Source organism: Cyprinodon variegatus, unplaced genomic scaffold (assembly GCF_000732505.1).
Source record: "Cyprinodon variegatus isolate N-32 unplaced genomic scaffold, C_variegatus-1.0 Scaffold484, whole genome shotgun sequence".
NCBI classification, from domain to species: Eukaryota; Metazoa; Chordata; class Actinopteri; order Cyprinodontiformes; family Cyprinodontidae; genus Cyprinodon; species Cyprinodon variegatus.
Window position 1 is genome coordinate 298,727 of NW_015150937.1, and position 14,859 is coordinate 313,585.

Here is a 14,859-nt window from a genome sequence, read left to right on the forward strand (position 1 = left end):
TCATTCTTAATACTGAACTTTACCAGTTGAACTTTTTCCATCTATAACAAACGGCTTTTCCTATCTGCTTGCTTCCTAACTGGATGTGACGGGTGGCAGTGTGCATACTTCCAAATTCAAAACCAGTTCCTGTGTCACCATGCATGACCGACTGTTCATTGTTCTAACCAGCGTGGCGTCTGGTTAAGGCACGAGCCTGAAAACTGCGTGCCATTTGGAGCGATTCCACAGGCCATGCCAGCTTTGATTGGCCTTGTTCCACCACCATCAGTCAGAGCCACATCCTTCCGCCCCAATCACCGTCGAGCAACAGGAGGAACGACTGTAGGGCCGCTTGATGGTGATTGAGAAGAAAAGCGAGTAGTGGGAAGAGGGAAACCATTAACCTCCCTATCCATCTCACCCCCTTGCCTAAGCATATCATTCTACTCTATCGCAGCGTCCTCTGGGAAAAGACGGCCGAGAGAAAACAGAAAGATGAGAGAAAGACAGAGCTATCTAGTGGCAGCTGGACTTCCATTAAGGACGATAGCATCAAGCACAAGACAAGTGTCTGAGCACGCTTCTCTGACGAGGTGCATAAAACACACAGAGCATTTAAGGAAAATGTGAAAAATCACAGGAGACTGATACTTGAAAAGGGAGAGGATTGTGAGGGGAGAAGCAGGAAGCGTAATTAAGAGAATAAGAGGAAGGAAAATGTGAAACACTTTCCCTCAGGTAACAATAGAGGCTGTGAATCTCCCATCGTGGTTCTGAAGGAATTATTAGCACACTCAGTTTTTCTTCTAACAATAAATCCAAGACAAGATGGGGCTAGAAGCTGCTGTTTGTCAATCAAGACACAAGTTTAAGATCAGATCATTTTCTCAGTTGCAGAAAGAGACCAAAGAGAAAATTATACACACTTAAATAGGGAATTGTTTTTAAATCGTAGCGGGGAATTGTTTTCAAATGTTTTATCTTTTGTTTTATCATCTTCAAATAAGAAACTCCTGGGCCACCTAACTGATTCAATAAAAACCATCATTAGTGTGACATAATCAACATTTGATTCAGAGAGGAAAATATTCTGATCTGAACATTGGGGTCAAACTATATTCTAACAGCATTCCTAGCTTGGATATTATACCTAATCCTATATTTGAGCTACTTTATTCTCATAAACTGTCTTTAAGGGGGAACAGCGGCCTAGGGGAGTGGTTGCTTAGTGGTTAGGCCATTGCACCTGGAATACAGAGGTTTTGAGTTTAAGCCCAACTCCCACAGACTGCCACTCTGGGTCCCTGAGCAAGACCCTTAACCCCACACTGCTCCCTTGGCGCTGCACAATGGCAGCCCACTGCTCCCCAAGGGAATGGGTTAAAAGCACAGAGTTCATTCTGTGCGCTCTATACTTGTGACAGTGTAATGACAATTAAAAAAAGCTATAAACAGAGGCTTAATGAATATCTAATTAAATGTGTTTGTTTGAAATGCAAAAATGTTTTCAGAAGGTCTCCGTTTCTGGATACTCCAAAGGCTGCAGAGTGAAGACCTAACCTACCCAGCAGAATCTTTTTTGAGATATCTTTAAAATGAGGAAGGAAATAACAAGAACTCTACCTATGATATGTTCTATAAAAACATTTGCAACATCTAAGTTTATATTATACTTTGCACTGTAGGAACAAAAGGGGTAGAGCTCTACATAAGAGGGATGATAAACTTCAAGAGACATCATGAAGTATAGTATAGGGGATACATTCATTTTGTTATCATTCCAAGCTTTTAAGTCGTTTGTGTTAGAAACGTATGCAAACCATTAAAAAGAAACTCCTACAGTCAGCAGAATGGATTGTAGAGTTGATAACACCAATAGCAGCAGTGCTTCTGATCGCTAATAAAAGTAAAACAGTTTAGACATATGTTCTTGACCTTTTCCATTTTAATAGACGGCTCCTATTGTGCTGATTTGTGCATCTGATCCTTATTGTTCACTCATAAACATCACTACTGCTAAAATGTACATTCAGAGGCTCGAAAATGATTGGATTTTGCCACTGGTCGCAGTGTTCTTCTGCTTTTAGGGTAATTCTCCTTTTAATTAACAAAAGCTGGCAGTAGCAGCTTGTTTTTAGTGCTAAATTGAAATCTTTTGATATTCTGGGGGTCAGTTTGAACAGCTTCCCTATTATAAATTCATATGTACATATTCGTACTAAGCAGAGAATATCAGTGTCACGCGATAATTGAAATAATCTCTATCATGTTTAATTCCAGGTATTAGAGATATTAAAGATCAAGTTCTCTCAAGCATTTCCTTCTAGGAATTTTATATTCCTTTAAAAGCAGCAGCATAGTAATATTTTAAATGCCTAGCTGCTGTACGTAAAGGTGTCCCCTTTCCGAGGTCGTCTTCTTGTCCAAACTTAGGTAAAAAATAGTAATTGCAACTCTTGTTTAGTAAAAAGTAGTGGAGTGTGAATGAAGGCTCCTACACACGGCGTGCAGCAGTGCATGACCAGCCATATTGTTAATCATACACTGTGAGAGCTCATTCCTGTGCTGAGAAAAGGTGCTGTAATAGTTTGAACTCTTGTAATTGAGTGCCATATACCTACATGACTATAACCCCCCTACCATTCCACCCTGGACCCTCCCTCCCAGACGCTGTACTCCTGTGTCCGCCTCACTGCACCAGGTCTATTAACATTTCCATAACAATGACCATCTCCTTGGTTAAAGTCTGCTTGTCTGGGTGTGGACACATGAGCGCTCTCAGAGGCTTTGCAGCCCGTCAAGCAAGTAGATGTAAAAGCTAAGAATCTGAGTGCTCATTAATCTAAATGAAGAGGTGGGGTGCTTAAAGTGCTTGGTTAATTAAAATAAGCAAGAAACATAATACGTTTATATAGTTTCTCCTCCTTTATCTAACGGAGCTTCCAACAGTAGTCCATGCTTAAACACTACATTATGTGCTTGTTAACTTCAGGATTTTCTCACTTAGCCAGAGTTTGACAAATTATGGGAAATTTATCTTGAAGCCACTTAGAACTGACTGATTAGTTGCATCTAGCACAGTGAAATGGCAGTCTAGACTGATGCAACCAGCTGCTTATTATCTATGTTGATGTCACTCTGTGCTAATGTGTTTGCTAACGAGATTGGCAGCGAACCAGTAATATGCGAATGTAAACAGATCAACAGAGAAACGCACACAGAGGACTGGTGTCTGACGAAGCCCTTTGGGGTGAGATATTAGTTGATGAGGCCATGTTCGGAAACCCGCTGACACAAAGCGGACCATTGTTTGTGGCCGGAGTGACTCATACCAGCAGCTTGTAAATGGCAGCATAAGTGTGTGTGCAGTTAGAGGTTTAAGGGTTCAGTCTACTTTGAGAAAATTTTGCTGAAATATTATTTAGGTTTTTTTTTTTTTTATCCTGGAACAAGAAAGATAAAATGCTGTTGACTGCAACATAAACACAGAAAACTATTGTTAAATAATCTCAAAGTAAGTTCAGAGTTCAAAAGTACATCAAAGGAAATGTGGACGTCCAAGGACAATTTTTTCTCCAGTGTTATGTTGCACTGAACTCCATTTCACCCTAATGCCAGCTCTTAATAGTTTGAGAGTTCCTGCTGGAAAAAAAAGCATGACCCACAGCATAATGCTGCCACTACCCGTTTTGTTTGTTTAATTTTACATGAAAAGGGCGTTCATGATGAGTTTGTCAAAAACTTTGTGAATGATATGCATGCTTTACATATTTCAACATATTTACTGTGACATTTACTTCATCATAGCATCCATGTCCAAATCACACCCTTAGGAAAATTTCTAACCATGGTTCTACATAGAAAAACGTGGCAGATGGCCAACAGCTCCTAGCAAGAGGTCGCAAAGATCTATTGACACGTTGGGATTTGTCGAATAAATATCACCACAGTCAATAGATTATGAACAACTCTTATTCATAATCTATTTATTAACTACTTTGAATCTAGGCTTATATTGGAAACAACCGTTTCCTACTTCTACATGTAGTGTAGTCTATGCCCCACACACCCATCTAGAGTTTACCAGAACATTGGCTATAAATTATATTATTAAATACAGCTAATGTTGTGTTAGCAAAATTACACACGTCTCATTTCCATGCGTAACAAAAATGCACCAAGCTTTAAAATACCTTCATAAAGTTAGTGACAAACTGCAGACAGCACTTCTTATAACTCGCTTCATCATAAACATGAAGCCACAATTTGTAGACTGCAGATTCTTAGATTTCCCAGCAGAGCTATGAAACTCTGCAGCTCCTCCAGAGCAACCATGGGCCTTTTGACTGCTTCTCTTAATAATCATGGTGGAATGACAGTTCTACATTGAAAGACTAAATGGAATATTGTTCTTAAAGGGGAACACCGTTTGTTTTTTGTTTTTTTTNTTTTTTTTTTATCCTGGAACAAGAAAGATAAAATGCTGTTGACTGCAACATAAACACAGAAAACTATTGTTAAATAATCTCAAAGTAAGTTCAGAGTTCAAAAGTACATCAAAGGAAATGTGGACAGCCAAGGACATTTTTTTCTCCAGTGTTATGTTGCACTGAACTCCATTTCACCCTAATGCCAGCTCTTAATAGTTTGAGAGTTCCTGCTGGAAAAAAAAGCATGACCCACAGCATAATGCTGCCACTACCCGTTTTGTTTGTTTAATTTTACATGAAAAGGGCGTTCATGATGAGTTTGTCAAAAACTTTGTGAATGATATGCATGCTTTACATATTTCAACATATTTACTGTGACATTTACTTCATCATAGCATCCATGTCCAAATCACACCCTTAGGAAAATTTCTAACCATGGTTCTACATAGAAAAACGTGGCAGATGGCCAACAGCTCCTAGCAAGAGGTCGCAAAGTTCTATTGACACCTTGTGATTTGTCCAATTAATATCACCACAGTCAATAGATTATGAACAACTCTTATTCATAATCTATTTATTAACTACTTTGAATCTAGGCTTATATTGGAAACAACCGTTTCCTACTTCTACATGTAGTGTAGTCTATGCCCCACACACCCATCTAGAGTTTACCAGAACATTGGCTATAAATTATATTATTAAATACAGCTAATGTTGTGTTAGCAAAATTACACACGTCTCATTTCCATGCAGAACAAAATGCACCAAACTTTAAAATACCTTCATAAAGTTAGTGACAAACTGCAGACAGCACTTCTTATAACTTGCTTCATCATAAACATGAAGCCACAATTTGTAGACTGCAGATTCTTAGATTTCCCAGCAGAGCTATGAAACTCTGCAGCTCCTCCAGAGCAACCATGGGCCTTTTGACTGCTTCTCTCAATAATCATGGTGGACTGACTACATTCTACATTGAAAGACTAAATGGAATATTGTTCTTAAAGGGGAACACCGTTTGTTTTTTGTTTTTTTTTAAATTAGCCCCTTGATTTTACATTATTACATCATGTTCTACTCACCCATATGAGTTTTGTGTCATTTGGAGCTGTTCTGAAGTTTCCCAACAACTTTCTCCCTGACCAATTTGACCTGTTCCTTGTTCTTTATCTACCAGTACAGAGATTAAATTAAACAAAAGTGGACTCTTACCAATTAGCCAGCTAGCAATTTGATGCAGTAGATTTTATTCAAATGAATTTTGATTAAGGAGGCTAGAATAAAAATCCAAGCCATTGTTTTTATATAATAATGTGGAACGTTAGAATAAACATATGTCCTTCCATTTCACAGTTAGGACCTATGTTCTGATAACCACACACATCACAATAACATACTTAGTGTATGTTATTGTTATGTATATGGTGGTAAAATAAAATGTAAAAAGTTAGGGTTTGAATATATTTTACATGCAACACTTGGCATCATTACCACATAGGGGGTGTCCTTAGCACATATGATTTCTACCTCCATAATCAGGTCTTCTTTCTGTTTCCAAGATGCCCTCTGTTGCTCCAAATTCAAGTCGCCTTCCCACACCAAAGATGAATATTCATGCTTCCAGCAATTAGCCAGTGTTGCACACTATGTCGCCATCATATGCAATGGCTGTCTTGAAAGAAACAAAGATGTGTGCACCAAAGCATGTTCAACTTTGAGGCGGGCAGAAAGATAGTGTGCAGCCCAGGCATCAAAAGCAGCCGCAGCTTCGTAACTTTGGCAATAAAACAGAAAGGGAGGAAACTTGATGATGAAAAGTCTCGACTGAACTGAGCGACCATTAGACGATTTCTTACAGGAAGTGTTTTGCTCCAGAGATGCTTCAAAAAGTTGGTATTGACTCAAAGGGAGGTGACATTGCTTTTAGCGCAGCTAAAACGACTCCAGCGAAGCAGAAGCACAACAACAACATCACTGCTAACCTGGAGGGAAAAAAAAAAGCATGCATCAGGTAGAAGATGCGTGTGTAGAGCATTTGGAGGTGACTGAATGGATCGGTGTCATCGTGTAGATTTCAAAATTGTCAGAGGAAGCAGAGTTTACCATTTGCTCTGACGCAAAGGGAAATCTGCCAGAGTGATAAACAATAAGCATTTCAGTGAAGGACACAAAGCCAACAGAGTGACTGGAGTCAAAAGTAAGCTGATCTAAATTTCCTGCAATAACACACCGTCTCATCAAACACACACAGAGCAAGCCGTCTGCTCCGGCTGTCATATCCTCCATTGATAATAACGACAGTGATGAATATAGCTGGGACCGAGCGAGTCATAAATCACTAGGCCTTTCCCCCCCTAACTCTGACTCACCACCTGGGCCTCCCATTTGTGTGTTTGTTCCTGGGTTTGTGTATGGGTGGGGGGACTGGAAAGCTACGCATCACTGGATATATCCACTGACACCTTAATGTGCTTGGCTTGTCTTAGGAACCCCCACAGGCAACAAGCTACACACGGATAAACTACAAGGGTAAAGACAGTGTGTGTCCATCTTTTTCAACTCCTCCATTCTTTCTCTACGAACCTATATTTCTCAAGGATCTCGCATGAATAGGGATACACCTGTTTTTTTAGGTTAGTTTCAAATATATACCTGCCTGCTGATTTTGTAAGATTAAACTTGCCTTTTCTATGCAGACTATAACAGTTGGAATCAGGACCAGATGGGATCATACACCCAATCTAGAAAGCTGCTACTGTATTTTACAGTAAGATGTGGATCATTACCTCCCGTCTATTTTCATAATACTACGAAACATTGCCAAATCCATCTCTAACTCCAACATGTTGCATGACATCCAGAGCATAAAGGATCCCACTGACACAACAAACTAGGCTTTCACCATTTCAGATTCAGAATCTGATGTATAGCTAAAGATTGTGAGCAAGGAAAGTGACTTTGGTTCCACCATTTCGTATACATTTTTTAAGTGGCCTTTGTGTTATCTGCTGAATTTGTTACTCTCTCTAACAGCCTGAATGAGCAGCCAGTAAAGCAAAGTTCTAACCAGTTGGAACCAATCATGATTGGAAATCATTCGAACCTTGCTAACAGCCAGTTTTGATGCATCGGCTGTAACTTTAACTGTAACTGTAGCCGTTCCCCTTTTAAACATAAGAATCCATGTCTGTGTTAATGTGTGCATGTGAATGCAGCTGGGTGGGGACTGTCGGAGTATTGAGAAATCATTAAAAATCTGGGAATGGGATCAGTAGAAGGCATTTGAGAGGGGAGGGCTCAATTTGGGCTTAGACTGAAACATTTAATGTGTGTGTGTGGGTGTGTGTGTGTGGCAGCTGAAGAGAGGATTTAAAAAAGTAGGGATGGGGGGCACTGGCAGAATAAATGGAGGGCAGAGGATAAAGATGAGGGTAGGATGGAGGGTGAGGGAAGGGAATTGTCCCCTCGAGTCATTAGTGCTGTAGAGGGGTGGGGGGGGGGTTAGCTGGGAGGTGCGGCGATAGTAGAACCCCATTCTGCTTAACCCAAGCCTGCCAACCATTAATGGGGATCAAACACAGCGAGATGAAGTGGTGGGTATGTATGTGATGGATTGAATGCATGTGTGCGTCTGAGTGTGGACCTCTGCAGAAAAGGGCATGTTGGGTGTACGGAGGCAGAATGTCCTTGTGAACGACTGTGTGGGGTTGAGCGTGTGTATATGAATAAACCATGTGAGCTTGGGCTTATATTCTCATTTTCTGCAAGGGTCTATAACTAAAATGATGTGTCCATGTGGCCCACAGGCTCTCAGCTGCCAAAATGTTTGTTTCACCCACCTGGTACATGTATTTTAATGCAATAACATCTAAATATGCATTAAGCTGCATAAAAAAAAGCCTGTAGATTTGTTGTTCATCTATTTAAAAAAGAAAACATTAATGGAGAAAATGGTCTGATGACTATATGAGCGAAGGGTAAGGTTTTTGGTTTGCTATGTAAGCCTGTGTTTTTTTTCAATTAGCCATGTTGTTTTTTTATATTTGTAACGGTTGGTTGAGTTAGACTGATGTCCAAAATAAAAAAATAAAAAAAAAAAATAAAAAAATAAAAAAAAATAAAAAAAGCTAAAAGACACTTTTTATTCAAAGAAAACATGACTTATTCATGTCACACTGGTGCAAACTGTATGGATGAGATCTCTCACCATATAGCATCGGATTGTGTGATTATAGCCAGTTTTTTTTTTTTCCTGTAATAACCTATTGCATATTGCTGCAGAAACCTTCAGCACTGCTTCAGCAAAAGTGACTTTTACTGTTTTCTAAGGAGAGGTACCGGTACCAACGGTAGGTTTTTAAATATCAGCATACCCATGTAGCCTGTGGTACATTAACATTTTACAATATTATAGACTGTTAACATTTCATACCTTGCTGCAGACTTAATGAAGTGAAATGTTTGCAGAGGTCTCTACCAGTTTATGATTCTCATAATTGCTCCCCTTAACGCTGCCATCTAAGGGAGCCATGTGCTGGTTAATTTACAGTTATACACCTAATGGTGCATTCAGAGGCAGGTAAACACCTTTACAGAAGCCTGGATTTGGAGTCCATGTTCACTGTTGAACCACACTGAATGAAATCATTTTTTGATATATGTCTGAGTTTGTTTCAAATAAAAAAAAAAACAGTTTAGTCTCAAAATATTAGCTACACTGCTCGCTCAAAAGCAAAAGAAAGATACGGTGCACTGAAGCATGAGAACCCACCCCTCTGAATAGATGCACCAATCTAATACATGGATCAGGTATCGGCTCTGATGAGGACTGGATTGGATATAATAATAATGAACTTTATTAATCTCAAATTGGAGAAACTTACCTCTGCATTTAACCCATCCCCTTGGTTGGCAGTGGGCTGCCATTATGCAGGGCCTGGGGAGCAGTGTGGGGTTGAGGGTCTGACTCAGAAACCCAGAGTGCAGACTGTGAGGATCGAACCGGCAACCTTCTCAAAGCACAAGCACACTGCTCTAACCACTAGGCCAACACTCCCCCCAGTGATTTGATATCGGATATGGAAGACCCAATCAAGTACACTTTATATGGAACTGTTATTTCTTTATTTTCTAGCTTCTTATGTTGGAGGTCTGCTTTCTTTGGAAGGTATTATTGAGCACCTACGATTTAGTAGCCACGTTTTAACCTATTAAGGGTGGCACTAATGTGGTTTCAGGCCAAATATGGCCAAATTAAACACATTTAAATGAAAATATGCACATTAATATACAGTTGATTTGCAGTTTAGTTCATCTAATAGCGGTTTCAGATGAAAGCCATTAGAACAATCCATCCAGTTCTTTTTAAAGTCTTCATCTTTACTGCTAAACGATGCCATCTTTCACCACCCCAGCCCCGTGTCTATACATACAGCTTTTTGCTCTAACAACCAATTTTACTGTAGATCGTCAAGAAATATCTCCCCATTATGCTGAACCCCACTTTCTTTCCTTTCTCCTGCCTCCATCCCCGCATCCTTCACTCAGGGCACTAATGAGACAGAAAAACGAGGGGAGCAGCTGCGCCTGGGGAGCGACAGAGATGCGACACGCTCTCCTCTTCTTCCTCACTCCCCTGCCTCTTCCTCCATCTAGCTCACCATTAAAAACAGAACAACCCTTACCAGAGGTGGGGGCTGCTAATGACCACTTGAACACACACACCACATGTGACCCGTAACACTCCCTATATGTCTGTGTGTGAAATGTCTTGATTATAAGCAAACTGTCAGAGCGGTAATGTGTGGCTGGCTTGAATGCAAGCTGCCTTGCAATTAAATCCACAGGGGATGCAATGTGTAGCGATGGTACATTGGGGAGGAAGGTTAAGACAGACACAAATAATAGCTAATAGGGGTGAGATCTGCTCTGGACAGTTGGTAATAGGACTACTTTGGTTAGCTGATGTTTTCAGTCCAATTAAAGTGTGAGTGAATGTAAATCACCAGCAGCAGAAAGTTTAATGAACCACACTGTTGATCGTTACATACATGCGTTTGTGTTTCGCAACATTTATACGGCTGGAGAAGGATTGGATACAGCCTCTGCTGCGCTTTCTCAGGGATAAACTAACCTGTCTGTCAGTCAGAGTGTAGATGTGCTGCAGGTCAGGGCTGAACAGCAGGTCTCTGAGGAGAGGGCTCCCTCCTTCGCTGACGGTCACGTTCTCATACGGAAGGGCCGGGCGGTTGGAGCTCACAGAGTTCACCAGGATCTAGGAGGAAATGCAACAGAAATCCTATTTAAATGTGCACAGAATATGATAAATACATAAAACAAAAGAAGAGACTTTTTTGAGAAAAATTCTAATGCTCCTTTTCTTTAATCAAATGAAGTCTAAAGAAAAAAATAAAACATTCAGAACATCTGTGAGGACTGTTAAAGATCAGCACGACCAAAGAGAAAACATGGCTGATCAGATCTTTACGATATTCTAAAAAAACGATGGTGAGAGTTAGTGTTGCGCCGATGCCATTTTTTGGCCCCGATACCGATACCCGATACCTGGCTGTGCAGTATCAGCCGATACCGATACCATAATAATGTAAATAATTGCCATCATGGCTTTGTCAAGCTGCTTCCTACCTTTGTGAAGCAGGAAAAAATCTAATACAAAGTGAATCCAGTAGAACTATTTATTGCCTACCAGGAGTGGGTGAAAATAGTTGAATAAACTTCTGGCTCCCAGAATGGTATCTGTGCCCTATTTGTTGGTACTTGCCAAAACCGATACCACCATTTTAGGGCAGTATCGGAGCCCCGTCCGATACTGGTATCGGTGCAACACTAGTGAGAGTATGAATGTATGAAGTTCCTCACTATATTTTGCTCATATATCTGTTACTGGTGTAATATTTGTGGTTCAACGCCACAAACAGCAGCAATGTCCCCCATTGAGTCCTTTCCAGACATATTTTTGGGTCCGCAGTTTGCAAAATATTTGTTATTCTAACAAATCCTGCATCCTCCTACAAACCAAAAAACCCGTTTCGCTAAACTGTTCAGTTGTCAATCTGTCATACGTTACTGATCAACCAAAAAAAAAAAAAAAAAGTCTGTCCAGTATAATAGAAGCAAAAAAAGACATGAAATGAAGCTCTGTAGCATCAATAAAGAACATTAAAGATCATAGAAAGCTTTTTTTGTTTGTTTTATTGAGAATTACAGCTGCTGGTGAAACTAAAATGGTTCAGGACAAGTGTGAGAGAACTAACTGATTTGGATGAAAACCTGCTTAGGTGGAAGCAGCATATTCAGCACGCTCACTAAACAGCCTATATGGAAACACTCCGAATTTATTTCTTTGCTTCCGCGAATAATTTGCCCAGATTTGGAGCGTAATGGTGCAGATACAAGATAGGAGATTGGCTGGGAGAGATGGCTGTGAGCCAAATCCATCTCAGCAGCAAATGAAAAGTGCAGAGCGACCAGGGGTGGGTGGGTGTGTGGGGGGTTGTCGGCGGGTTGGGGCAAGCATCGGCTCTCTATTACCGAGCTTTGTAGGTCGGTGTCGCTATCAGCCCACAGTGACAAGGGAAGGACAGCAGGCGATGACTCGCTGGAAAATGATCCTTAGCACGCACACACACACACACACACTGACAAATAAGTTCCCATACAGGTAGATGGGAAAAAAGGGGGTAAAGATGAAAGCAGACATACACAGACATAGATGGATCCGTACGGTAATGCTGTATGTACTTTGATGTATACGTGCATGCAGAGACTGAGGGAGAAACACATGGCTGGGTGCTGAAAACACACACTTTATAATGGAAGAATTTATTTACAATTTCACCAAAAGAAACCAGAGGCAACAATCCCATTATCTCCCTCTGCCTCTGTGTGAGCGCGCGTGTGTGTGCAACAGAAAGAGATAGAGTGAAAGAGCTCATAAGGCTGTGATAAAGCACTGGAGATGAGAGGAAATATGGATGTTATTATCTAGATAATGGGGCCGTAAACAAAGGATACATTTCATTCAGGGATGGCTCGTGAACGCACATCACTGCACAGTTTATACGTCTACACAAAGTGGTTGATATGCACAGGGAGAGGGAAAGAAATGCTTTTGTTCTCTGAGCTCCCTGCATCCTACAAATATGAGACATTTCCAGTTCACTGGCTAATGACCAGTCCAAGCCTAGACTGGTCCTGCACACAGAGAGATGAGATAATATGAAGAATAAAAGGAGGGCTTTCTGTGGGCCTTCCTGTTTTCTGTTTGAGACCATCTGCTTGTCAGTCTGTGCTTTCTCTAGTTTGCAAAATCCCCAAATTACAAACTGATCTCGTCATCCCATCTTTGTTTTTGTCTTCACTTTTGTTGACGCGCCTCTGTAACCTAAGAGGGAGTTCATCCGCGACGCAGACGCTTCTTTAGAAACAATGATGGCAAGGAAGATGGGAACCTGTGAAAATATCGGTAATAAATCGTTTCTATCAATTTGTCCCGCCGGCGCAAAAACAGGCGGAAAACAAAAGAGTGAGGGAGTATAAAGTGGACAGATGGGTGGAGGAATGAAAAAGCTGGGTGTACCGGATACATAAAGAAGGTCTAATTAAATCAAACTGAGTGACAGAGACTTGGAAAACTGCATCTGATAAGGTTAAAGAAAGCAAGCTTGGATGTGTCACGCACATTTTTGTGCTGCTTTTCATTCTCATCTGCCAACAGCGTTAATGTGCGGCAAGTTAGTTTGATTTACAAAAATTAAAAGTTGATTCTTTTTTCTGTGTCTATGCTCAGCTGTGTGAATACATATAAACCAGGCGGAGGAATCAAATCAACAGTCTGCAGCGACACTTTCATTGTTTTCTCTGTATTGCTCAGCTCTCCCCTAAGTGCTTGATGGATGGCTTCACAGAATGACGCTGTGCTTCTGCTTTCAAGACAATCTGCAATCCTACTCTCTTGTCAACATGTATAATGTAATGTTAAAAGACTTTAAACACATTAGAGGCTTGGCTATAAGGAAGGGCGTAGAAAAACAGGAAAGAGAGAGATTCAAGACAACACAGTGAGTTAACGTGCCGCCTTAAAACACTCCATTAAACAAATGAAAGAAAAACTATTTCAACCAGTGGAAGTTTTCTTCCTTCAAGTAACAAACACCCATACAAATATATCCTGTGTTTTCAAAGGGTTTTACAAATAAGCATCTAAAATTCATACCCCTAGTTAATGTCCAATGAAGCCAAACGAAAACGGGAGCCAACGTATGTATAAAGTAAGGTATATAATCCAGCTGTCTGTAATCTAATCTCAGTGTAACCCAGCTGTTCTGTGATATCCTCAGGCATTTCTCAGTATCATTAGTGAATAAAGAGCATGACCAAAACCAAAAACACAGCAGACAGATCGTTTTAATGCATTCTATAATGAAAGAGTCAGGTCCAACTGCGAACCAACGATGCAACAAGACATGGCTGCCTTTCGAAACCGGCTGGGCAAGGAGAGATCTGTAGCTTTGGTCGGAAAATCTGATAAAAACTTTGTTTTTAATGAGAAAAATGGTAGGGGAAAAAATCTATGAAGCATGCGGTAGATACAGCAAACATCTGGAAGGAAGTCAAACACTTGACCTTTTGGCTAATTATGACTTTTTTTGAAAGTTAGTTCATTTCCACTTCAAACTTATATTATTTGTTTACCTCATGGTTGCATGATAGATAAGAAACTAAGCTAAAAATAAAAATAAATAATGAAGAAGTTTGAGCTATCTGCCCCTACAATGCAGAAAAAATGAAATCTACTTTTTTTAAGTTCAGCTGCAACCCCTCTTAGTGGATCGTTTCCAACTTTCCGCGAAATTAAGAAACCCTGCATAATCCCTGTGAGAGAGAGAACATATGTCTGCTAGTCAACAAACTACCAAACAATTACCACAATGTAACATTGCTGAATACCCGCCATAATCCTCCTGCTACAACACCTAACATTCATTTCTCATCTAAACTATTAACATTAACATCTCCTCCTGCCTGTCGATCCAGCAAAAAGCCCCCGGTGTTTGGTTTTATCTGCGCCAAGCAGGCCTGGTTAGCTCTGATAGAAATACTGGATAGCTCACTGCTGATTGGGAGGGCTGGCAATATGAGGCTGAGAGAGGTAGGTGATAAGACAGTGGCACACCGATGAAAACACTGCCTGTCATGGCCGCAGGTTAAAAGGGATGGAGTGTGATTTCATTCAGATTTTATAACATGAATGGGATAAAAAGAGATGGAAGGAGAGGAGAAAACTGCTGCTTTATGATGTCAACTGGAAAGAGAGGAGGAAAAGTGTAAAAGTAGGTAAAGAAAGGGATGGAGACGGATATAGGGATCTCTACTAGTATGGAGACAATCTGGAACACATGCCACAGAAAAGTGGGGGACTTGACAA

At 40.5% G+C, this 14,859-nt stretch overlaps 1 protein-coding gene across 4 annotated transcripts in view; it reads right to left on the minus strand.

Annotated features, from left to right (window-relative positions):
• Nucleotides 1-14,859, minus strand: part of plxna1 (plexin A1) — a 235,377-nt gene that overhangs the window by 126,846 nt on the left and 93,672 nt on the right. For all 4 annotated transcript variants that reach the window (XM_015390057.1, XM_015390054.1, XM_015390056.1 and 1 more), the window contains exon 4: nucleotides 10,546-10,686. In XM_015390057.1, the coding sequence (XP_015245543.1) occupies nucleotides 10,546-10,686 (141 nt within the window). The remainder of the gene's footprint in view (nucleotides 1-10,545; nucleotides 10,687-14,859) is intronic.